Source organism: Mobula birostris, chromosome 3 (genome assembly GCF_030028105.1).
Source record: "Mobula birostris isolate sMobBir1 chromosome 3, sMobBir1.hap1, whole genome shotgun sequence".
NCBI classification, from domain to species: domain Eukaryota; kingdom Metazoa; phylum Chordata; class Chondrichthyes; order Myliobatiformes; family Myliobatidae; genus Mobula; species Mobula birostris.
The window spans coordinates 171,677,186-171,704,343 of record NC_092372.1 but is presented as its reverse complement, the minus strand read 5'-3'; the positions used below and the strand labels follow the sequence as shown (position 1 = coordinate 171,704,343).

The 27,158-nt window shown below is 37.7% G+C and overlaps 1 protein-coding gene across 2 annotated transcripts in view; it reads right to left on the bottom strand.

Annotated features, from left to right (window-relative positions):
- The window catches only part of dnah5l (dynein, axonemal, heavy chain 5 like), a 297,168-nt gene that overhangs the window by 231,899 nt on the left and 38,111 nt on the right, over positions 1 to 27,158 (bottom strand). For both annotated transcript variants that reach the window (XM_072253688.1, XM_072253689.1), the window contains exons 14-28: positions 25,270 to 25,471; positions 23,639 to 23,734; positions 23,382 to 23,555; positions 22,947 to 23,036; positions 22,674 to 22,829; positions 20,315 to 20,454; positions 19,093 to 19,244; positions 18,443 to 18,650; positions 14,511 to 14,598; positions 14,012 to 14,135; positions 11,673 to 11,851; positions 4,530 to 4,622; positions 4,211 to 4,414; positions 1,497 to 1,577; positions 997 to 1,401 (exon numbers count right to left, since the gene is read on the bottom strand). In XM_072253688.1, the coding sequence (XP_072109789.1) occupies positions 997 to 1,401; positions 1,497 to 1,577; positions 4,211 to 4,414; positions 4,530 to 4,622; positions 11,673 to 11,851; positions 14,012 to 14,135; positions 14,511 to 14,598; positions 18,443 to 18,650; positions 19,093 to 19,244; positions 20,315 to 20,454; positions 22,674 to 22,829; positions 22,947 to 23,036; positions 23,382 to 23,555; positions 23,639 to 23,734; positions 25,270 to 25,471 (2,392 nt within the window). The remainder of the gene's footprint in view (positions 1 to 996; positions 1,402 to 1,496; positions 1,578 to 4,210; positions 4,415 to 4,529; positions 4,623 to 11,672; positions 11,852 to 14,011; positions 14,136 to 14,510; positions 14,599 to 18,442; positions 18,651 to 19,092; positions 19,245 to 20,314; positions 20,455 to 22,673; positions 22,830 to 22,946; positions 23,037 to 23,381; positions 23,556 to 23,638; positions 23,735 to 25,269; positions 25,472 to 27,158) is intronic.

The following is a 27,158-nucleotide window of genomic DNA, read 5'->3' as shown; positions in this document are numbered from 1 at the left end:
TAGACCATCAGATGATAACCACAACTAGGAGATCATACAGAAATCTTAAAGTGGTACTCTCTTTTGAGAGGTCCAATGATCTATTCAACACGACTGATAAATTCATGCCCCCAGATGCAGCTTTCCTTGAATTCTAGGCTTGAAGATACAGGACATTTCAAAGAAACTTAGTACATAAACAGACTCCAGGTAGCAAGGACCTTTCAAATGGAACTGATGTGTCACACATATTAACAAACTATAAGGTTACCACTGATATTCTCAAGCACCTGGCAAAGACTGTCGAAAATCAACCCAAGATGGCGAGAACTACAGAGCTTATTGATTATTGTAGAATGCTCAAACTCGCAGTGGAAGTCCTTTTGAGCTATCCACTTCAATAACTACCTCAAACAGGCATTTTCAATATACAGTACAATTGCAAATTATATCCAAATACTTTTTCTATGGATTTTTTTTTAACTTGAATGCAGATATTGCTATGTAGTCAACAAGCACCATCCTTTGATTGTTAATATTAAAATTCACTGTCTAATCTCAAGTAGCACAATTTGGTCATTACTGGTTCAGATTTACTTGAAGGTAATGAATCTCTTTTCAGTTAGTATTTGTCTAGGGGATTTTATTTTAGCTTTTTATTTGTATGGAAAAGCACTGAAACAACATCCTGGAAAAAAAGTGTAGCTACAATTTCTAATGATGCTGAATTCTTGAAGCCTCCTTTTTGGGGAGGTACTTAGCAGGATTTCTTTCCATTGAGTAAGGGCAACTCCGTGCCAACTGAAGTTATTAAAAAAAGAGCCCTAAAGGAACAAAGTACATCTGCATCCTTGCCCATACTTGAATTGTGACCAACTAATAGAAAATATTCTCAAATAATGAAGAAACTTATTTCATTTCAAAGTTCCTTTTACAAATGTGAATTCCAAAAATAATATCTTAATTCAAATCCTTTCACAATCTTACATATCTTGTGCTTTATTTCAAAGGGAGTACCTGTGCATTTAAGTTCTTCCAGGCATAAGCTAATCCATCAACTCTCTCAGCATTTCCATCTTGAAAAAGTAGTTCATGCTTATTGAGGAGGGCATAGGTTTCTTCAATAGGTTCAATGGTCATGTCAATCTTTATCTCTGCATCTCTGATTTCTTTTAGTGCTGTCATGGCTCCACGCACGTCATTCAAATCATTAATTGGTCGGCTCAGTCGTTTGCTAAGATTTTCAATAAAAGAGAAAATCTCATCTATTTCTGTTGCAGTTTTTCTGTTCAAGGCTGTGCCAAAGGCTCTCTTCCACATGCGACATTCCTGTATCAAAGCCAGCTTCAACTGCTGTGTGTCAAATTGAACTGAGCCCACTTCATAACAAGAAGGCAACTCATCAATCTGGCTCTCCAATCTCTGTGTAAAGCAGAGATTGCAAGGGTTATTTTCTTTTAGTAAAAACTGCATATTTGCATTCAATGCATAATAATGATAATCAGTTTTATACATACAGCATAATTTGTGATTTGCTCATTGAACTCAGCAAAGATTGGATTTGAATCCATAAATTCCTTCACTTTTTCAACTGGATCCTAAATAAATAGAAATTCCATAGTCATTTTAAAGTGATTAGTTATTGATTCCACATAAGGCTAGTGATAGTGTAATAAATTCCTTGGGTCTATAAATCATCACATGTATTCTTATGAGATCTACAACACCATGATGGATGAGGTGAAACTACCAGTATAATCAGGATAAATCTTGCATATTACACTGGCTTGGTGATATCACAAAATCTTCAACTAATTCCAACTTTTGAACTCGACATTTCTCATAGTGTCAGCGATTTTCACTAATTATGATTGCCCCGGCTTTTATCTATATTACCGCCAATATTTCCTGTCAGCAAATTTGAGAGTTTTATTCAAGTGCATTAATCACATAGGATTGGTCAGGCACTCACATTTGTTTCATTTAATATGCTCTGGCACAGGATTACATGCGGACCAACATGGATTTGCTGCGCTGCTTTAGGCTGGTGTAGGCACTGCTTCTCAATTAACTTCATGGAGCTAAAACTCTGTGAGTAACTAAGCCAGGTATTGGTTAATCTTAAGAATTATAATTTGAGTAGTGAAATCATTTAAATTTGTCTTTAAAGTGTTGAAGTTTTAGACTTTAACCTTATATAAATTTTAATAGATTTTAATGGCATCTTGATATTTTTGAATGCTTTTGAGATATTTGGTATTTTTGACAGCCTAGCTGGGGAACATGGTTCAGCTAGATTTCAAAGATTTTTTCATAGAGAAGCACAGCCATCTGACTCCACCTCTACCATTGCTATTTTCGTAAAGTTGCCAGGTGACCTTATTAATTCCATTGTGCCATGGAAAGCCGTTTGCCACTGAAGGCTGGGAAGCTGCATCACTTAATCCTGAGCTTTGTTCGGACCTCAGTTTCTGAGCTGGTAGCTTCAAATTGCAGGCCATACATTTCATTATGCATTTACAAAAAATAAAAAGTAATATTCAAGATAAAGTAGAAAATGGGAATACAAGAGACTGCAGATTCTGGAATCTAGAAAACACACAGAAAGCAGGAGGAACTAACAGCTCAGGCTGCATTCATGGAGGGATATTACAGTGAACGTTTCAAATCAAGATCTTTCATTTGGACAGAAAGATAGACAGAACAAATCCAATATTTTTTTTAAAAAAGTGAATAGAAAGGGAAGGAACAAGAGCTGGCAGGTGAAAGGTGGATCCAGGTGAGGAGGGGGTGACAGGAAGATGGGGGATGGGAGAGTGGAAATAGTGCCAGGAGGTAGAAGATGATAGATGGAATGTGGTGGGAGTGAAGATGGAGCAGAGAATCTAGAGATGGGGTTGGAGAGGGCAGGTAGGAATAGTGGGGATGTATGTGGATGGTGGGCTGATGGAGGGGAAGGAAACACAATATTGGGACCTGGTGTGAATGTTGGAAGAAATGCATAGATCCAGAGAAGAGAGAAAAGAGGAGGAGGGTTGGAAGATTCAATGTTTATGCTGTCAAGTTATAGACTACCTTGGTAGTATATGTGATATTATTCCTCTAGTTTGCACTTAGCCTCACGCTGGAATAAAATACAAATTTGTTACTATTTCTCTGTTCATTTTGGACATTTTCCCTGTAAGTATGATGCAGAAAGGTTTATTATCCAACCATGTTCAGCAGTCGATTCTAACCAACCAGAAAAATGCAAATTACCCTACAAAGGACCTCAGCCAATAAAAGAACTACCATTGATCATGATGTAACCAATTTAAAGAGAAAAGTGAAAATCAATGAAATGTCAACTTCGGTATATATACTTATGAACTCCATGTTCACTGAGGTATGATAAAGACCAAATCTGGTTCACTCACAGTTGATCCTATAGTCAACAACTGTTGGAATGTCATAAACTAAAAATTGATCTTGTCATATCTCTGAAACGGCAAGAACAAACTGTCAGATCTATTGATTGAGACAAAGTTGTCTTTTCAATTTTTATTTTCATCTAATGAAGAAGCCAGAAATACACTGGTACTCCATTTCGAGCTCTCCACAGAGCATCATCCATTACAGTACACTTGTTCTGGGGGATGTATGGACAACAGCCGGCAGATGCCACTTTGTGAAAAGGGTAAAAAGGCTGGAAGGGATGGGACCCAAGTTCCATACAAGGTTGTATGCAAGATTGGAAGTGAACTCCCCAAAATGCATGGCATTTTATGTCGGCTTTTCAACAGGTCTTCAACTCCAAGTTATCTTTTGAACTGTTCTTTTGTGCCTCTAGAGAAGAATTTGTGTGGAACTTCACCTTCTGGGAGCTGGCACTTGAGGTAAGAACACATCTTGCCCTTGGTCAAATGGACCAAGGTTAACTGAGTCGCACAATTTCAACATGAATTTATTACATTATCCAAATCTTTCTACTAAATGTTTGCATTCTTTTGGCTTTTCAGGTCATGATTAAATGTTTAAGCATACACTGTCATTTTCTTCTCCTTAGCCTGAGTATTTGAAAAACTTTTTAACCTGCTTCCAAATTCTGTTTCTTCTCATAGAATATGAGACCTCAAAGCAATTGAAAGTTTAAAAAACAATTACTGTAGTATCAAATCTATCTTTCAGATGTCTGTATCTCATTAATTCATGCAAATGCACACAAATAAATATAAAAGAGATAAAAACTCACCTGGTTCCACAAGTGGGAGAAAGGGGAGAATGTGTCAAGAATTTTTGCTGCATCGCTCTTTAAATTGGAAATAACGGAACTAAGTTGGATCACAACCTTAGTGACATCCTTGTGTTCACTAATCTGTTTATCAATAGATTTGAGCACCACTGGTTTACCAAGCATACTGTCATCACCCAGTTCTCGAGCAGCATTCTGTTCAATCTAACACCATGCAAAAATAAAAGTTACATGTCTGAAACTAAATTCAAATGCAAAATAGATAAATATATCATAAACAGGCAGGGAATGATGCCTGAACAATAAAGACAATGAATACCTGCTGTTGTTTCAAATGCAGATGGGCAAAGGACCAAAGAGGAATCTCTTTAGACATGGAAAGAATTATGTTCACTGCTCTGTTAAGGATGGACTGTAATATAAAATTATAAATCGATAATAGTATGTCAATTGGAATTTATTACAAGAGGATACATGAGGGATGAATTTTAATTTGATATTTGCATTAGTCTGTGAAAAAAGCTATAGTATACATAATTTAATGAGATATAAGCATGTTTCCAGCCTTGCTCATAGAAAAATACATTCTGATGATGTATTTTATTTAAACGAATAGTAAATGTGAAAAAGACATACAGTATTAACCACTCAAAGTTACGTCCATAATAGTACTTAGAACATTGACATTGCACAATTATAATGCAAATCTGACTAATCCCATCCTCCCGCACATGATCCGTGTCCCTCTATTCCTTGTTTGTTCATTTGTCTATCTAAATTCTTCTTAAGGATTATAATATCTGCTACTGCCATAAGACAATAAGACAAAGGAACAGAATTAGACCATTGAATCTGCTCTGCCATTCAATCATGGCTGGTTTATTATCCTTCTTGCCATTCTCCTACTTTCTCCTGTAATATTTGATACCCTTACTAATCAAGTATCAACCCCTGCTTTAAATATACCAAATGACTCGGCCCCCACAGCTGTCTGTGGTAATGAATTTCACAGATTCACCACCCACTGGCTAAAGGTTTTCCTCATCTCTGTTCTAAAGGGGTATCCTTCTATTCTGAGACTGTGCCCTCTGGTTCAAGACTATTTCACTGCTGACAACATCCTCTCCATGTCCAATCTATCCAGATGTTTCAATATTTGGTAATTTCAATGAGATCCTCCCTCATTCTTCTGAACTCCAGTGAGTACAGACCCAGAGCCATCCAATGCTCCTCAAACATTAACCCTTTCATTCTCAGAAATCTCCTTTGGACCCTCACCAATACCAGCACATCCTTCTTTAAATATTGAGCCCAACCACTGCTCACAATACTCCAAATGTGGTCTGATAAACACCTTATAAAGACTCAGCATTGTATCTTTGCTCTTATAGTCTAGTCCTTTCAAAATGAATGCCAATATTGCATTCTTTTCATTACTACCCACTTAAACTGCAAGCTAACCTTTATGGAATACAGCGCTCAGATTCCCAAGTCATTTTTACCTTCATTTTCTGAATTTCTTTCCTATTTAGAAAATAGTTTGGAACTTTATTCCTTCTATCAAAGTGCACGACCATACACCAACTATACCGCAAACTTGGCCACAAAGCCATCAATTCCATCATCCAGATCGTTAACATATGGGCTCCACAGTATGTTGCTATTACCGCTCGGGGCATTGGAGTTCAGTGTTCAATTCTGGCACTGGCTGTAAGGAGTTCATATGTTCTCCACATGACCGCGTGGGTTGCCTCTAGGTGCACCAGTTTCTCCTACAGTCCTGGTTAATAGGTTAACTGGTCATTGTAAATTGTCCTGTGATTATGCTACTGTTAAATATGTGGATTGCTGGCCAGCACAGCTTATTGGGCCGGAAGGTTTAGTCTGTGCTATTTCTCTAAGTTAATAAATAAACATGTACCACTACACAATACCACTAGACATCAGCAGCCAATCATAAAAGGCTTCCCTTATTCTCACTCTTTGCCTCCTGTCAGCCAGCCGATCATCTATCCATGCTCATGACTTTCCTACAATACCACAAGCTCTAGCCTTGTTTAGCAACCTCATCTGCAGCACCTTGTCAAAGACCTTTTGAAAATTCAAGTAAGCAACATCCACTAACACTCCTTTGCACTTCCTGCATATCTGCCTGTCACAACAGATATGTCAGGCAAGATTTTCCCTTAAGGAAACCATGCTGACTTTGGCCTATTTAAAGTGCCTCCATGTACCCCAAAACCCCAGTCATAACAATGGAGTCTAATATTTTTTCAAACACTTAAGTCATGCTAACTAACCTATAATTTCCCATATTTTGCCTTCCTCCCTTCTTAAAGAGTAGAACGACATTTTCAGTTTTCCAGTTCTCCAGAACCATGTCGGAATCCATTGATTCTTGAAAGATCACTACTAAAGCTTTCACAATCTCTTCTGTTGCCTCTTTCAGAACTCTGTCATGTAGCTAACCTGGCTCAGGTGACTTATTTACCTTCAGCCCTTTCAGCTTCCCAAGCTCCTTCTTCTTATCAATAGCAACTGCACCCTCTGCTGTTCCCTGACTCTGTCCCAAATTCCTGGCATATTGTAGGTGTCTTCCATAGTGAAGACTGATGCGTAATAGTAGTTCAGTTCACCTGCCATTTCTCTGTTCCCCATTACTACCCCTTCAGCATCATTTTCCAGCAGTCTAATGTCCCCAATTGCCTCTCTTTTACTTTTTTTACAGGTATATATCTGAAAAACTTTTGATATCCTTTTTTTATATTATTGACTAGCTTACCTTGATTTTTCAGGTAAAGCTAAAGCTTTATTTGTCACATGTACATCGAAATTTCATAACATGTGGTGAAATGCATCATTGTGTCAATGACTGACACAGTCAGAATATGCGCTGGGCCAGCCTGCAAGTGTTGCCATGCTTCTGGTGCCAACATAGTGTGCTCCATCATGGGTACCCGCCTCCATAGTATTCAAGGAGTGGTGCCTCAGAAGGTGGCGTCCATTATTAAGGACTCCCATCACCCAGGACATGGCCTCTTCTTATTGTTACCATCAGGAGGTATAAAGCCAGAGGGCAAAAATTCAATGATTCAGAAACAGCTTCTTCCCCTCTGCCATCCGATTTCTAAATGGACATTGAACCCATGAAAACTACCTCACTTATTTTATTACGTCTGCTTTTGGACTACTATTTTTAATTTAACTATTTAATATACATACATATACTTACTGTAATTCATTTATTTTTTTTCTCTACATATGATCATGTACTGCTGCCGCTAAGTTAACAGATTTCATGACATATGCCAGTGATATTAAACTTGATTCTAACGCTCACAACTTACTAACCATTACTGATCCGTATGTCTTTGGAATGTGGGTGGAAACCGGTCACATGGTCACAGGGAGAACGCACTGTACATTCTCCTTACTGACAGTGGCAGGAATTGAACGCTGGTCAGCGGCACTGTATAATGTAGCTCTAACCACTACACTACTATGTCGCCCAGCTACCGTGCATTCAGTTGGTTTTTAAAAGCTTCCTAATCCCATAACTTCCTTATAAGTTCTGCTACATTGTGTGCCTTCTCTTCCATTTCTAATGACAGCATATTACAGGCCTCTACCACTCCCCATGTAAAACACTACCCTCTTAAAACTTTTTTAATTTTCTTCTTCCATTCACTTTAAGTATACGTATGCTCTCTAGTATTTGACAGTTACACACTGGGAAAAAACATCTATCTATTTAATGGGACCACCAATTTCGCATTGTTTGTCAATGATTTGGATAATGGAACTGGTGGCTTTGTGGCAAAGTTTGCAGATGATATGAAGATAGGTGGAGGGGGAGGTAGTGCTGAGGAAGCAATGTGATTGCAGCAGCACTTAGAAAAATTGGAAGAATGGGCAAAAAAGTGGCAGATGGAATACAGTGTTGGGAAATGTATGATAATGGATTTTGGTAAAAGGAATAATAATGCAGATCATTATCTAAATGGGGAGAAGGCTCAAACATCAGAGGTGCAGAGGGACTTAGGAGTCCTTGTGCAAGACTCCCAGAAGGTTAATTTACACATTGGGTCTGTGGTAAAGAAGACAGATGCAATGTTGGCATTTATTTCAAGGGGAATAGAATATAAAAGCAAAGAGATAATGCTGAGCCTTTATAAGACACTTGTCAGACTACACTTACAGTATTGTCAACAGTTTTAGGCAGCATATCTCGGAAAGGATATGTTGTCATTGGAGAGAGTACAAAGGTGGTTCACAAGGATGATTCCAGGAATGAAAGGGTTAACATACGAAGAGTATTTGGCAGCTTTGTGCCTGTACTCAGCGTAATTTAGAAGAATGCGGGGGATCACATTGAAACCTACCGAATGTTGAAAGGACTAGATAAGGTAGACGTGGAGAGGATGTTTCCTGTGGTGGGGGTATCCAGAACTAGAGGACACTGCCTTAAAATTGAAGGACGATCCTTTAGAACAAAGGTAAAGAGGAATTTTTTTTAGCCAGAGAGTAGTAAATCTGTGGAATGCCCTGCCACAGATTGTGATGGAGGACAAGTCTGTAGGTATATTTAAGGCAGAAGTTCATCGTTTCTTGATTGGTCAGGGCATCAAAGGATATGGCGAGAAGGCAGGTGCATAGAGTTGAGTTGGATTCGAGATCAGCCGTGGTGTAATGTCAGATTGGATGGGCTGAATGGCCAAATTCTGTTCCTATGTCTTGTGGTCTTATCTATACATCTCATAGTTTGCTATTGTTCTATCAAGTCACCCCACAGCCTCCAGTGCTCCAGAGAAAATAATCCAAATGTTTCCTACTTCTCCTTGTAGCTAATACTGCACTTTATAACCCATGCAACATACTGGTGAACATCTTCAGCACCCTCTCCAAAGCTTTTGCATCCTCCCTCTGACCAGAACTGCATACAATGCTCTGGCTACCAGAGCAGGTTAAAGACTAGAAATCCTGCAGCATGTAACTCACCTCCTGACTCATCAAATCCTGTCCACCAACTACAAGGCTCAGGTCAGGCATGTAATGGAATAATTGCCACTTGCCTGGATGAGTGCCGCTCCATCAACACTCAAGAAGCTTGAGTACCCCTTCCACAAGCATCTAATCCCTCCACCACTGACAAACAGTTGCAACAGTGTGTACTGTCAACAAGTTGCATGACAATAACGCACCAAAGTTCCTAAGGCAGCACCTTCCAGACCCACAACCACTACTAGCTAGAAGGACGAGAACAGCAGATACGTGAGAACACCACCACTTGTAAGTCCCCCTCCAAGTCACTCACCATCCTGACTTGGAAAACATATCCTTCATTGTTGTTAGGTCAAAATCATGGAATTCCCTCCCTAACAGTACTACGGGTGTACCTACGCCTCAGGGACTGCAGCAGTTCAAGAAGGAAACTCATCACCACCTTCTCAAGGGCAACTAGGGATGGGCAATAAATGCTGGCTTAGCTGGTGATGCCCACATCCCGTAAATGAATAAATAAAAAAAACAATATTCCAAAGGTGGCCTACCTAAACTTTTATATAGATACAACACAACTTCCAAACATTTAAACTCAGTGCCACAGCCAATGAAGACAAATCTGCAATACACCTCTTTACTACCCTATCCACTGGTGTTGCCACTTTCAGGGAGTTATGGGCATTGACCGCAAGATCCCTCTACACTTCAGTGTTCTAGATAAATAGGAGCAAAGGATATTAAAAAATATAGAAACATTGATAGGTCCATTGGTCCCTATCCCTGGTCAAGCATTTATTAAAATCTTTCAGCACTCATCAAAACCGTTCCAATTTTATATTTTTCATGGGCCTTAAAATGACTCAAAAGGGAAATAAAAAGCAATTGCACTGGTTGGCATTTAATTTGGCTTAATATACATTAAGCTGAAAATGACTGTTAAACAATCTGTTAATGAATATCTATCAGTTAACAGTACTTTCATTTTTAACATGAATAGTTTTGTTCCAAGGGAAAAATGGATCAGCCATGATTGCATGGCAGAGCAGACTTGATGGGCCCGATGTCTAATTCGGCTCCTATGTCTTATGGTCTTATAATGATGGGCAGATGTGATTGGCTTATAAAATGGTCAATAGATTGTTGGATATTAGTTGAATCAATGGCATCAAATGAAATACAATCCTAACTAGTTATAGCAATTTCTGTTCTACTATAACAACAACCGTGGAAGTTATTAACTGAAGCTTGACTACAGGCCATGCCCATCACCGCTTATACACTTGTGTGCAGACGTGTGTGAACTCCTGTGGGAGTGCTCTGGAATTATTCCAAGGTATAGAAGTTGAAGAAATGGTGAGTGACAATCACAGGTAATACACGATTCCTAAGTTCAGGTCCAGTAGGCAGCTAATACCTTCCACAATCTGACATGGTGCTCTGATTCTCCAGAGACACTGCTTTTCAGATATATCTAAGATGTTTATCCTCTCTGTCTGCAGCCCTGTGTATCACGTAGTGCCTCTTGTGAGCTGCATCAGTCCAATGTACTCATGGTCTTTCAGAACAATCCTGCTGATATTGCTGAGGCACAAATTAATACTGAATATGTTGTTTTTTTTTCCCCCCCAGTCATAAACAATGGCTGCAAGTAAAGCTGATTTGGCTGTAGACAACTGTAACTTGAACTTCACAATAATCACATTCAGAGTTTAGTAGCTGAACTGCATGGCTCTTTCCGACGTTTATTAATATACCTCTATTTTTTTAAATGACTAAGCACAATTTACATGGAGAAAGTAAATTAAAATTACTCAAGAAAGCAGCAGTGAAGTCTCTATTCCTGGACTAGCCTATCTCTTCAGTTCCATTCAATGTTATCAAACCATCAATGAAACTTGATAAATTACAGGAAAATTGAATTATTCATTTTAAACAACAGTTAATGTTACGCACAATAAGCAATATTGAAATTGACAACCCTCCTCTCCTAAGGTCATTTCGTCAAGGTAACCTGATTCACTCAAATTAAATACAGAGATCAGCTCATTGTTCCACCATCATCTAAACATGTTGGCTCCCACCCCTTCCAAAAATAAACATGCGCAAAAGTTAATATGTCCTTTCCTTTCATATTATTTTCATGAGTAAAATTATAAGAATTTATTCATATTATTGAATCCTAACATGCATTATTGACAATATTGACAATACATGTAAAATATGTAAAGGTATTTTTATATTTTTCTGGATCTGGAATGCTGTTTCTATAATTGATAGTGTATGTAAATAAAAAAAAGATAGAAAATTGCCAGCTGCTTATGTATCAGCTGATTTAAATGTAGTTAATATTATACCAAGCTTATGTCAAAAACTAAGCCAAATTAAATTTTACAAATATAAAGTGATGTTGAAACATTTATATATTGCAAAGTAATATATTAATAACTTAGCATTTTACTACCTGAATATCCTCTAAGCTTGGTCGCATGACTACACATGGAATTGCCAGTATAATCTTAGATTTGAAGAATGGAGCTTTCGGTGTCTCAACAGCAGCATTCGGAAATGGTTTTGTTGCCTCATATTTAGAACTGCTGACATGTAAATGACGCTTGAGAGAATCCAATGATAACCTAGTACCTACAGACATATTTACAAAATATCATATTACAGATCAATAGATTAAGAATTCCATGGTGTGCTTTAGGATTGCATTAGGAACAGAGAGAAATTACACTACCAGAAGAATCAGCCTAATGTCATTTTCCTGAAGGTGCTACCTCACAAACTGTTGCATCAACTTTATGAAACTGATCATGTTAATTTCATATTTTTGCTTCAAAGGGGCTCAAGCACTTGGTTGGTTTTAGTTATATCTACTGGCCAATTGAAACTAGAGCAAACATACAAATTTCAACATCCAAAATTTGGCTTCCTTTATGTCCATGGGACTGAAATTTGGAAACAACATTCAAAAAGCATACGTTATTATATCAAGTATTTTGTGCATAGAATTAGTTGGGTGAAATTTCTAAATCTTGCACAAAAATATTAAGTCTTATATTGTCAGGTTTGTTCTTATTCTGTTTGCTATAAGAGTAATGGAAAATGTGTAGGTGCTATGAAGCTCTGGGGAGGAACTGCTAAATGAGGGAATATGTTTAAAATCAGAGGCAAGAGATTTGGAAAGAACATCAGGGCAGCTTCTTCATGCAAAGGGCAGTGCGTATTTCAAATGAGCTGCTAGAAACAGTGGTTGAGGCGGGTACATTAGCAACTTTTTAAACCCATCCAGGTAAGTAGATGGATATGAGAGGTTTAGAGCACCATGGACCAAATGGTAGTAGATGGGAGTAGGTCCCTGAGCAACACAATAGCCATGGACCAGTTGAGCCAAAGACCATATTTATAACTCTATGACTATCCTTCCTACCATCCCACCGTGCCCATGTATGTAATTTAGAAGATTGAGGGGGGATCTGATTGAAACGTATAAAATCCTAAAGGGATTGGACAGGCTAGATGCAGGAAGATTGTTCCCGATGTTGGGGAAGTCCAGAACGAGGGGTCACAGTTTAAGGATAAAGGGGAAGCCTTTTAGGACTGAGATGAGGAAAAACTTCTTCACACAGAGAGTGGTGAATCTGTGGAATTCTCTGCCACAGGAAACAGTTGAGGCCAGCTCATTGGCTATATTTAAGAGGGAGTTAGATATGGCCCTTGTGGCTAAAGGGATCAGGGGGTATGGAGAGAAGGCAGGTACAGGGTTCTGAGTTGGATGATCAGCCATGATCATACTGAATGGTGGTGCAGGCTCGAAGGGCCGAATGGCCTACTGTTGCACCTATTTTCTATGTTTCTACGTTTCTATGTCGACTTTCCTTGATTGTTATTTATTTTGTGTTGGAGTCTTTCTCAACCTAGAAAATTTCATTCTTTCTGTGTGCCCACTTACTTTCAAGTTGCTCTGATCAATATGTCTCCTGTGTCTGAACTTGTCTGATGGAAGACAACATCCCATTTATGCAAATAAGCTATATATTATTGGTCAATCAGATGTCTTATACCATAAGACATAGGAGCAGAATTAGGCCATTTGGCCCATCACATCTACTCCGCCATTCAATCATGGCTGATCCTTTTTTTGCCCTCCTCAGCCCATTCCCTGTCCTTCTCCCCATAACCTTTGATGCCGTGTCCAATCAAGAAACTATCAAGCTCTGCCTTAAATACACCCAACAACCTGGCCTCCACAGTTGCCTGGGGTAATAAATTCCACAAATTCACCACCCTCTGGCTAAAGAAATTTCTCCGCATCTCTGTTTTAAATGGACGCCCCCTATCCTGTTGCTGTGCCTTCTCGTCCTAGATCCCCCCCACTATGGGAAACATACTTTCCACATCTACTCTGTCTAAGCCTTTCAACATTTTAAAGATTTCAATGAGATCCCCCCTCATCCTTGTAAATTCCAGCCAGTACAAGACCCAGAGCTATCAACTGTTCCTCATATGATAACCCTTTCATTCCTGAAATCATCCTTCTGAATGCTCCCCAATATCAGCGCATATTTTCTTAGATGAGGATCCAGAACTATTCTCAATGCTCAAGATGAGGCCTCAGCAGTGCTTTATAAAGCCTCAGCATCACATTGCTTCACCTATAGCATTTATTTGCCAATGACTTAACAGTTTTACCATTATCTCAACAGGACTGCAAAACAAATACAGTGGTAAAAAAGCTGACAACAGCATCGCAAAATCAATTTAAAATTATTTTTCATACCACAAATTAAAACTTACATTTTACCAAGGCGTCGATATTCTTTTGGCAAAGTTGTCCCATTAGGTTATAGAAGCAGCAGGGCAAACATTCTTGACAACGAGTTTTTTGCTTTGCATCAGGATGCAAACATGCATAGGTATCCTGCACACAAGCCAAATTGTCAGTGCAGCAATGAAACTGAAAAAATCAAGTTCCTTACTTTCAACTTAATAAGTTTAATCTTCGAAATGTAATGATAAATGCATTACATATTAACAATAAGCATAAAATATTCACTGCATTAATCATTGCTTAATTCTCACTAAATTGACTTGAATCTACCAAAACCGCTCTCTATAAAAGTAACCAACGTAAGAGTATTCATTTTTTCAGTGCGATAGAAAAGTAAAATTAAGATACTTATCTAAATATGATGTTCCAAGTTTACAGCTCCAAAATATTATGAGTTGAAGAATAATGCATACTTGGAAAGTAAAAAAAATAGTAGCAGTGTTGGAATAATTCAAAGGTAATTACCTCAAGATTGACTTGTTCTGTTGGCTTTAGTTTTCCTTTCAATGAGTCCATTAACTGATACATTGAATGTTCCACCTGCTGGCTTTGTCTACATGGAGAAAGTCATCCGAGTAAGAAATCCTGCATATCCATTCTATGTTCTTCTCAAAAAGGCAGTAGGTTGTTTTAAAGTTAACTCAACCATTTCAAGTTTTGTGTACAAAAGGTTAATTAACTTAGATTTGGATAGATAATTACCATTGTCATGTGTAAATCACAAAATTATTAGAGATCAGAAGACATATTCTCTTCAGAGCACAGTTCATTTTAGAGATCCAAATGACATAATCATTCCTGTAATGCTGTTTTGCCTCTATTGTTCATCGCACTATTGTTGAACAGTCACAGTACAATTAAGTGCTCGTCATACTATTTAGTGGTGCTTAAAGGTACTTAATGGGGCATTCTGCTAAAACTGAGAGACTTGATTATTTAGCTTCAGAACTGACTGCAGACTGCTCAGATATCTTCCAACATTAACAATAAGTCCATTTTCCAGCCTTTCACTGCTAAGATATTCATTCTTTCACTGGGTCAGAAGTGATACAGCTGGCAACATTCCATTGCTGAAGACAACATTGTCATAATGACTGGCTATGCAGAGTGGGTCAAGGATCTCAGCCCTAGGTCCAAGGATATGCTCACCCCACATTCTTCAAATATTGATCCTGACTGATAAATAACGTGCTTGCTAGCTCAGATTTTCTCAGGTTGGTTTTACAGAAATAATAGAAATGCTGCAAGAAGATTTTTTTAAAGACTGGTAGAGGGTAAAGAGGGTAGTTGTGGAAATATTTTCTTCTCACCCAGGGCATTACAAAAATCTGGAAATCACTGCTTAAGTAGATATTAAAACAAAAATATTATCACATTCAAATATATTTAAATGCATATTTGATCTTCAGAAATATGCATCAAGTGCTGGAAGTTAGTTAGGTGGGATGGGTATTTTTCGCCTGGCACAAACATGATAGCCTGAATTGCTTCCATCTATGTCATAAATTTCTCTTTTGATTCTAAGATCTTCAGACCTCTTCTTAGCTGGGCCAGTCTCTCTAAGATGTCAAGATAATCCTGGACTGAAAAATCCTTATTTAGGAGGATTGACTGCACAGGGTGTGTTTGTTTTCCTTTACGTGGTGGAAGCTGAAGGTGGCCAGAAGAGAGATATGAGAGACGCAGATGGGGTAGATTGTAAGATTTTTTTCCCCGTATCAAATGTATCTAAAACTATAAGTCATTGGCTTAAGGTAAGGAATAATATGTCTGAGTGTATCAGGGAAAGAATTATTTCACTTAGAGGGTGGTTGGAATTGGAACATATTGTGAACATAGTGGAAGCAGGTACTCTCATGACGTATCTCACAAAGAGATACTTTTCTTACTGACTGCCTAATCATCATTACCAATACAAGGCAGGCCTTTCCATATTACAACTATTAGCAGCAATATTTTTATCAATGATGAACTTATTACATATCCCCCACTTGCACTGATCATAATCTACATTATTTGAAACAGTGAGCATTCTCACAGCTGATGAAGTCACCTCCTATGGTGGTCTAAGCAGTTCATCTGATCATTACATAATACCTCCCTCCTCACCATGCATCTCACTGGTGCGGATTTTGTCCCTTTCAGAAAGCCTGCCCCTTTCCCTGCCCGTTCATTGCTTTCTGTGGTAGCATAGTGTTTGTTGCTGGTATCCAAATGGGAAGAGTACTTATAAATGATGATAGACATCTTAGATCCTTGCACAATAAATCATCTGGTACTTATTTCAAATTAGCACCTCTAAGAACAGGGCAGATCTTGTTTTGGTGTACATTTGTGGGTGCAAACAACCTTAATACAATCTCTATTAAGTTTGTTTGCTGTGCTTCTTATATTTTGGAAGAATGTACTGGTTTTGAGCACAAAAGTTGAACCATCTAGTCCACATTCCTTGCAAAGGAGGATGGATTGCAAATTATCTTGCAATTCTAGGCATTGCTCAGCAGAAAGACGTAGTTTAATTAAAACAAAAAGGTAATTACAGATTAATTTTCTGTTGGTATTGAATAGATAGTGCTAGCAAAGTGATATAACTTTGGCCTGAACAGAATTTGTAAAGGAAAATTTACATTTGTCGCAATTTCTAATATAGAAAGTTTATCATGCCTATACCAGGTCTTAAAAGAAGCTATCTGATAAATTCTGCCATTTTCATCTTTTCCCAAAATCTTGTTAGCCTCTGCCAGAACCACCATCCTGCCACTTGCCCCACACCCACCTCAATCAAAAACTGGTTCAAATCCTCACCAAAGGTTACTACTGTGTTTGCCTTTACTAACCACCAGCCTGGCAGCTCAAAGTATAAAACATCTATTTTGTTTTTATTGTTGGAAAAATGTATGGAATTCAAAGAGTTGAGCTCACACAGCTCTTCACCGTGGCAGCAGCCCACATTATTAAATAAGCTACCAGCTCTTATCTGAGCTTAACAATTTAAGCAATAGCAATAGAGATTTGCATGAGTGAATTGTTAAGGGTAGACTGAGCCTTAATTACTTCCTAAAAACCTCTCTCCACCTTGAGGATATCTTTATGTTTGCATTATTATTTCCTCAGATAATTATCAAATGTTTTGAAGCCATTAATATTTCAGTCATTCCCATTGGCAGATGGTTCAAGGAAGGGGACACAGGATACAACATAAAAACAAAAGAAACCTTTTGTTTTACTCTGAGACTGGTTACAGTCTGGAGTTCACTGCCTCCAAAGATGGTAGAAAAACGGTTTACAGTTGTCTATAAAAGGTAATTAACAAGGTACTTTAGAGAATAAATTGCAGGGGTAAGGTCAGGAAGAATGGACAGAATTGCTATATAAGGAAGTGAAATTGTCTCGATAAGCAATTTCATTCCTGTCTCTTTGCCAAAATGCCTGTATGATTCTGTATATTATTGTAAAATTCTATGCTTTCTAACACAATAAAAATATTATTTTCTATATCTGGTAGATATTACTGTAATCAGTACTAAGTTTCATCTGCTGGGCAGTTTTCTAAAGGGAAGCCTCAAACCAAATATTACAAAACTGACTGTGAAATCCGGGATACAATTCAGAAATGTACCTCTGTCCGCTAGAAAAAGTGGGATCTCCCAATGGCCACCCATTTTAATTTTACATCCCATTCCCATTCTCCTTCTGACATGACAGTCCATGGCCTCCTCTACTACAGTAATGAGGCCACACTCAGGATGGAGGAGCAAAACTTTATATTCTGTGTGGGTAGTCTCCAATCTGATGGTACGAACATTGATTTTTCAAACTTCCAGTAATGTCCCCTCCCATCTCCTTTTCACCACTCCCACTTCCCTCTCTCTCATCTTATTTCCTTGCCTGCCCATCACCTCCCTCTGGTGCTCCTCTCCTTTCCCTATCTTCCATGGCTTTCTGTCCTCTCCTGTCAGATTCCCCCTTCTCCAGCCCTTTATCTCCCTCACCAATTGACCTTCCAGTTCTTTACTTCAACCCTCACCTTCTCCCAGATTCATCTATCACCTACTGCCTTGTATTTCTTCCTCCCCTCTCCCCAATTTCTTACTCTGACTTCTCATCTTTTTTCTCCGGTCCTGATGAAGGTTTCAGCCCAACATATTGACTATTTACTCTTTTTCATAGATGCTGCCTGGCCTGCTGAGTTCCTCTAGCACTGTGTCTGTGTTGCTTTGGTATGATTCAGAAATTTGGTTATTAACTATTTAACGTTTGATTTTGTAAATCTCATTAAAATGCATGGTGAAAATTAAAATAATTGTTTAGAAATGCAAACATTATGCATTTCTTTCCAAAATTCATTTATATATTACATTTGAGTTTAACTTAATTTTATCTTAATAAAAACATACATAGACAAAGTTTGTCCAGCTGAAGCAACAATATTTTCAGTCATCTCTAGAAAAGCAGGGACTTCTACCAAGTCACCTTCAGGAAGGTCGACCAGGGCAGTAAGAGACATTTCATACAGAACCCTCTCAATCCTGCACTCCAACATGTCAGATACTTGTTTCACCACCTGCCTCAGCTCCGTCAGTGGAAGGTACACATTATCTACAACTAAAATTGAAAAGAGAATGCATTAGGCAACTTAATAAAACATTGCACATTATGTTTTATAACAAAAGTTACAACTATATAATCTACAATGTCTGGTCCCCATACCATATTTTTTATCTTGAAATAGGAAATATTTCAGTGTTCTAAAATCATCTTATTTTCATGCAGACTTGCTGCTAATTAAAACTCACTGAGTGTCTGGACAAGAAAGTCATGCAGCTATAAGTGTCATAAAATCAAGATGGTACAGTAGGAAATATTCCATCATAGAACACATCACAGCATCTGTATGTTAGACATAAAATCCTGCTGTAAGATCCCAGCTGCTTTCCATAAAATCTCTCTGAACATCATAACCAATGCCCTTTCATCATAACAATACAATTAATTTCAACTCAGTTGCACTCCTGAGTGCTTTTTATATTAGTGTAAATTCTCATACATTTTTCAATGTTTAAGGAGGTCCAAGACAACATAGTTAATCCAGGGATGAGAGCTTCATCCACTTGGCTAATAAACGGCTTCATCAATGGTTGAATAGTAGATGGGATGCTGTTCACCACATTTTGATAGTTACGTAAAAGCTCCTGAATGCTGTAAGTAAGCAAAAAAAAACTTATTACATATGAATCACATTAAAAGAACGAAGAGTAACAGTAAATGGCAATGCAATTTTTCACCAGTTCTAGTAAACTCCCATTATAATTTCATAGAATGGCTGGAAACTGTAGACATGTTTTATTTTATCGAAGTAATTCTCCAGCAATCTGTTGTAAGACTGAAACAAATTTTTTCTCCACTTATTCTCTTTAAATGCACATCAATATTTGTGTATTTCTCCTTCTGATCCAATGGCACCCAATGCACATTTTGACAACATTTTTGCAGGGTTTTTTTTGTATTCAATGACTACATACTGTGCAGACCAGCCATACTGAAGCAGGCCTACAATGGAAAGCTGAAATCTACATTGTCTTATTAAAAGCCACCATATTTACCCGGAGTGTTGCCATGGAACAAGTAGCTTGCAGATAGATCATCAAAGTATTTTTATGTTCATGTCCATTCCCATTAACAGCCATAATTCTTCTACTTTTCTATCTCCACTTATATATCTGCTGCTCCTTTCCTACATAATCCTGCTTCCAGCTACCTGATCCCCAAACCCTTAATCCCACAACCAAACAGGTACAATTCCAGCCCTCCTCTACCCCCACACCCACCAACTCCACCATCTTTGGAATGCCATCAAATTGTACGTCCATTTCTGCCTGCTGCCGATGCCTCATCCCTAAATGTTGGTACTTCGTTCTCTGAATATCCAACCTCAGATGCTCCATCTACCAATTTTCCCATACCATACCATCCCCACCTGCACCTGGGCCCAATACTCTCTATTTATTGCCCACCTCGTCTTTCTTCTCCATCCCAATCCCATTATGAACCGTCCTCCACTTAATTTCCTTCACTAATTCCAGAATGATGGAGCAGGTGGATGGAAGACCTTTGTACAATATTCCCAGTGTAAACTCGATTATATATCAGTGATAATGAATCTGATTATGATTCCATCATGCAGGATGCTTTGAGCCCATTATATGACAGAATTTGCAGCCTAATGCAAATATTGAAAAATTAACCTTGAATTTAATGGAAATACTAACCTTAAATAATGGTGCTTAATTTCTGCCTCTTTTAACCATAGATTGAGAGCTCCTTGTGGCACTTCAAGCCCCATTTTATAAATGTACTTTGCTTCAGAAAGTAACTCAAGCAGGGCAGGATCGAAGTTCACTAAGATTTCCTGTTGGGAAAATCAAGACAATGTCAAAAACAGAAATAGTTCAGTAAAATAAAAGAAATGGAATACATTATTAATTAATAATACATATAATTCATGTTAGTCATCCAATTATGCACTTTAATAGCCCATATATCTTTTAAGTTTTCAGTTTCATTGTTAGCTATTAGTTGGTTAGAGAAAGCTGATATTCCAAACTATTGCCTACTGCAGTGAGATTTTACCATTAGAAATATCATTCCCTTCTCTCATCTCCCCATTCAGTACTTTGATGGGACATATCTCTCAGCAACTCTAGGTTTACTCTTCCACCTCCAACAAAATCATTTCTTTTCACAGCACACTCCATTGGAGATACCTCTCCTCTTCCAGGAACCCAAATAGCTCCTCCATGTGAAGCAGCAATTTATTTGCATTTCTTACAATCTAGCTCATTACATTCTGTGTTTACAATTTCTCCAGATTGGAGAAAGCAAACTAAACCCACAGTGTAGAGACAAACAGTCCAGCTACTGGTCACTTTAATCCTCCATCCCACTCCCATTCACATTCCCACTCTGACTTCTATTTCAGCTCCAATCAAGAGCAACACAAGCAGAAGAGAGTACCTCATCTTCGGTCTTGGCATGTTGCAGCCATCAGGACTCAATAATAAAATTAACAATTGTGGAAAACCAAATTTTCCTTTTCGTGTCAGTATTGTCCCTTCTGATGTAAGGTCACCCATCCCTAATATTAATTTAGTGTCACAAATCAATAAAATACACTTGAAGTCTAAACATGTATGTATTCAAAATTTCGGATAAATAATATTCTTGTAATTCAATGTGAGCTGCAAGATTTCTTTACAGATAAATCGGTAGATGATTTTTACAGATAAGATAGAAAATACAATTTCTGAAATAAAGAAATACAAATGATTCTGGTTAATTGGGCCATTGGATAATAAACAGTAAGACAATTCAGAACTAATTTGTTCACTGCAGTTTTACTGGAGATGCCAGAAATGGCCGGGAGAGAATATGAAACAATATAAATACTTCAACAAGTTAGAAACTAAGAAGAACTTGAAGGTATCGGCAATCATCATGAATGTTACTATGAAAATGAAGATTTGGAGGATGCTATCATTGAAAGCATTGTTTGAAGTCAGTCCATTATCTGCATGAGGTGTCAGCGCTTATTTTGTTCATTTACAGTCAACCAAAAGAACACAGCAGCTAATACACAGTTTTATGATACTGTAGTACTCTTGGTAGTGTTCTAATTTGTTCTATATTTCATTTAAATACATAATTTTTTATTCAGTTAAACAGTAGTCTGCTTTTATACTTTCTTTTAACTATTTCCATGAAACTTATTCTAATTGGGGCAGTCGTTTAATTGGGCCAAAATGTACTGATCCTGATGTGTCCCAATTAACCAGAATCCACTGTACTGGTGTATGTAATTCCTTGACAGTCAGGAAACAAATGTGAACTTCATTTGTAACAAAAATTAATGTCTCAACTAAAAATACTTTCTGATTTGATTAGCAAAATTTATTGACTTTTTGCGTAAATTCTTATAAATGGAAATAATTAGCTTCTCTATTCTAGGTTGCATATTAGAAAATGGGCCGGCTGGTGGCGCAATGACATCGGCGTCAGACCCAGGAGCGGAGGTTCCCAAGTTCGAAACTAGTCGGGTCTGCCCCCGAGTACACTTTCCATCCGTGCCAGGTTGAGTGTGGAGATCGCAGCTCGACCTCGTAAAACAAAAGGAAAATACTGCAAAAATGTCTGTGTGAGGAGTGGTGCGCCACACAGTCTCTCTTTCTCTCGCTCTGCGCCTTGTAAAACAAAAAGCCATGAAAAATCCATCATCACGGACGCACACATGGATATGCAGACGCACATGCACAGACTCGTATGCACGCAGGCACACGCCAGAAAAAAAAGAAAATGAAACATAGAACTTAGAATATAGAACATAGAACATAGAACAGTAAAGCACAAGACAAGGCTCCATTTTGAAGAACAACAGGACAAAAGAACTAACTTGTATTAATTCTGCATTAATACAACATTAATACCATTGCATTAAGTTTTGATTTTCTCCATTATTAGAAAATTTGGAGAATGTACTGTATGCTTTAGGTGTTATCAAACACTAGATGCAGTTGATTGATTTATTCCATAATTTATAAATATTATAAATAATGAGTAAACATATGCTGTAACCTTGGTCTCAGGGTGTCGCACAATCAGTGAAGCCTGAAGTCCATTTCGAGCGAAGTCAACTGCTCGGCACCAACCCCTGTGATATAGCATCTCAAACTCCAGCAGAACAGCTGCCATTTTGTTGTAATTCTTGATAACTTTTTTCATTTCAGGGCTCTAAGAATATAAAAAGAGACAAAAATAAATTTTGCTATGTAGTCTTAAATTGCGAGGATTTTTGTACGCAGTCCAGTAAGTTGTTTTCAAATCAGGAAACTATACATATAAAACTACCTTCAAAATCTCAGTGTTATTTTTCAGAAACTTCATGGGAATGTCTATTTTTCTGAATAGCTGTCGGGCCCACATAATCTTCCCAGACACCTGACAACCAGAAGATATTTTTAAAATACTAATAAAATGAGTGATTATGCATTTACAAATTAAAAGATATATAAAGATGCATTTATATAGCACCTATCATGACTTCAGAATTTCCTAAACATTAGTAAATTACTTTATAATGTAATGACTCTATGACCAAATATCCCTTTCTATGAAAAATTGAAACTTCCATGGTTAGAATCATATTTAAAATACTAAATGTTCAAATAAGATTGTCTTTAAATTACTTAATGATTTTATTTTAAAGATTTTTAAGCAAAAATTGGAGCTATATATAACAATAATAAACTGGATTCAAAAAATGTAATTAAAAAGGAAATTTACAGGTGGAATGTTACGAGGTACAGGTGGATTTTCTCTTTGTTTCTGATAGATCTTCCGCACTAGGTCTAAATCTCGCGCAAAACGTTGCAGGACAACTAGATACTTGTCTGTTAGTTCCAGTTGTGATCCAGCAATACATTCAAACTTTCCCAGCAACTCAAGCATGCGTTCTATCTGGAAGAGATTTCAGGAAAATGGTGAAGACAGTAGGTTTGTTTCAGTGGCAGATTTGAATGCTGGTGTTTCATATTACTTACAGTTATAGATTGTTCAAACCAAGAATCCATGAAAGTCTGCATTGACTGGTACAGTCCTTCCATCTGGAGTCTGAATTCCTGATAGTCATTGTCAAACTGGAAAGTAACATGGAGAAACTAAGTTATAACTAGAGACTACTGGAATTCTTAAAAGAATGTATATAATGGATTAAGCAGTATAGTAATGTTTCTGGAACAATTTCTTCCAGAGTTCTGAATAGACAATGAACCCATGAACAATTTCTTCCAGAGTTCTGAATAGACAATGAACCCATGAACTCAACCTCAATATCTTTCCTATTTTTTGCACTGCTTTCTTATCTTAATTTTCTTTTTTATATATACCTACTGCAATTTATATTTTTTATTATTATATATTACAATGTACTGCTGCCACAAAACAACGAATTTCACAACATACGCCAATGATATTCAACCTGATTCTAGTATTAAAGGATACATACTTACTAGAGATAGGTACTAAGTTTATCATTTGAGGAGCAAATCAATGGGCAATTTATGAAATTTAATATTATATCATAAATGGAGGTGCTCTACATGGGTATTTCAGCTGTACCACAATGTATTAGTTTAAAAATATGAAAAAAAATTGACAGGTCAGATCATCAGCATGACCCTTCTCAAGATTCAAAATTTAAGATTGTCTTATGTCATTTCCAGTACACAAGTATAAAGGAGAACAAAGTAATTGTTAGTCCAGATCTCATGCAGCACAAAAAACCACAATAAGAAACACAATAATAATGAAAACACAATAAATATGTAAAATAGCTTGTATACTCTATACAGATTCATTGTGCGTCCATAAAGTGACACAAGGTACAGGAGTGTCTGTACTTAAGTTGACTGACAGGAAATGATAAAGCAGTAGTGGTTGGGACTGTGGAGAAGTTAATTATTGGGTGGAGGTGTTGATCAGCCTTATCGCTTGGGGAAAGTAACCGTTTTTGAGTCTGGTGGTCCTGGTATGGATGCTACATAGTCTCCTCCCTACCTCAAAGTAAAGTAGAAAATGTTGCAGATACTCAGCAGGTCAGTTACTGATTCAGATCAGCAACCCATCTACCTGTTCTGGCAAAGGCTCTTGTACCTGAAATGTCATCTGGCTTTCTTTTCATGGATATCTCCCAACCTGCTGTATGTTTCTATCATTTTCTGTTCAAATTCACTCTTACCTAATAAAGCCATGCACCTGAGTTGTTATAAAAACCATTGAAGCCTCAGTCACTGGGGAGGGAAATTAGGAATGTCAAGGAAAAATAGCACTATCCAATATCCATCAAATATTTTTTGCCAAAAGTCCATCCACCTCTTGTTCAATTCCCAGGCATTAAGTACACTACGTATCTCATGTGACAGTTTTTTTCAGACATTCCACTCTCTGTTGGGTGTAGTTAACTTAACTCTTCCAAACTTGAGCAAAGAACCTGTGTACTACTAGGACCTTTGTAATGTCACATGTTGCCATTGTGTGTTGCTCATACTGAATTATGTTACCATCTTTACATTTGCAAACAGAAGAAAAATATTTTAAAAACTACTTTCTTATGAAAGGAAATAGTAAGCTGACCTTCTATGATCTACAATAACAATTGAACATGATACTGTACCTCCTGCTTTCTGTGATCCAGTACATCATAAGTCTTTGATTTCAAACTGGTGATAATTGTCTGATATCGCAAGTATATTTTGTCAAATCCCTCCATTTTAACGTTCTGCAGATCAGAGAGGCTTTCCATGGTGCTTATCACATGCATAATCTTCTCCAGTCGCTTACAAAATGTGTCAAATTTGCCAAATATATAGTTTTCACTAAAAGCAAAATTGATTACGATTTTATAATACACATGCTGAAATTTTACATCGACCAGAAAAAGAGATATTCATCTTCACATAATGAATATTCCAGGTGAGCTTGCGACTTCCTACTAAACATTATAGCCACAATATCTAGAGGGAGGTCAGGATGTAGAAGGAATATTAAGTTTGTCACCAAGAAATATTGGGCTAAATGTTGGTAGCTGCTAGCCATTGTTTCCAATGCGAGCTACAGCTCATCAACTAGTTGTTCCTCAGGAAGTCAGAATCAGGTTTATTATCATCGGCATGTGAAGTGAAATTTGCTAACTTAGCAGCAGCAGTTCAGTGCAATACATAATATAAAAAAATAAAATAATAACAACAATAATAAATAAGTAAATCTTTTTCAGTATACTTTATTGTACTGTGGAGAGCATTCTGACAGGCTGCATCACTGTCTGGTATGGAGGGGCTACTGCACAGGACCAAAAGAAGCTGCAGAATGTTGTAAATCTAGTCAGCTCCATCTTGGGTACTAGCCTACAAAGTACCCAGGACACCTTCAGGGAGCGGTGTCTCAGAAAGGCAGCGTCCTTTATTAAGGACCTCCAGCACCCAGGGCATACCTTTTTCTCACTGTTACCATCAGGTAGGAGGTACAGAAGCCTGAAGGCACGCACTCAGCGATTCAGGAACAGCTTCTTCCCCTCTGCCATGCGATTCCTAAATGGACATTGAACCTTTGGACACTACCTCACTTTTTTTAATATACAGTATTTCTGTTTTTTGCACATTTTTAAAAATCTATGGAATGTATACTGTAATTGTTTTATTTGTTTATTATTATTAAATTTTTATTGTTATTATTTTTTTCTCTCTGCTAGATTATGTATTACATTGAACTGCTGCTGCTAAGTTAACAAATTTCACATCACATGCCAGTGATAATAAACCTGATTCTGATATATTGAATAGATTAAAAATCATGCAAAAAAAAAGAAATACTATATATTTTTAAAAAGTGAGGTAGTGTCCAAGGGTTCACTGTCCATTTAGGAATCGGATGGCAGAGGGAAAGAAGCTTTTCCTGTATCCTGGATTTCTGTGTGCACAGAGTCAAATGTGGAAATCTGAGATTTCATGAAGATCCAATGCCAGGATATCTGGTGGTTACCTCCATTTGTGGACTCACCATTTAGTTCAGTAATGGAGCTGAGATTTCATGAAGGACAGTTCTCTCCTAATGCAGTTCCAATCCCAAATGCTAGAGGAACTCAACAGGTCAGGTAGCATCTACGTGAAGGAATAAAGATTTGATGTGTCGGGCTGAGACCCTTCATTAGGAATAGAAAGGAAGGGGAAGAAGGCAGATTCAGAAGATGAGGGGAGGAGAAGAATTACAAGCTAGAAGGCAATTGGCGATGCCAGATGAGGGGGAAGGAAGGTGAGTGAGGGAGGCTGGAATGGAGTGAGAAACTGGAAGGTGAAAGGTGGAAAAGATAAAAGCCTGAAGAAAAAGGAAACTGATAAAAGAGGAAAGTTGACCATGGGGGAAAGGGAAGGAGGAAGGGCATCAGAGCGAGGTGATAGGCAGGTGAGAAGAAAAGGGGTAAGAGGGTAGTCACAATAGGAAAGGAAAAAGAGAGAAAGAGGGAGAAATTACCAGAAGTTAGAAATATTGATGTCAACACTGTCAGGC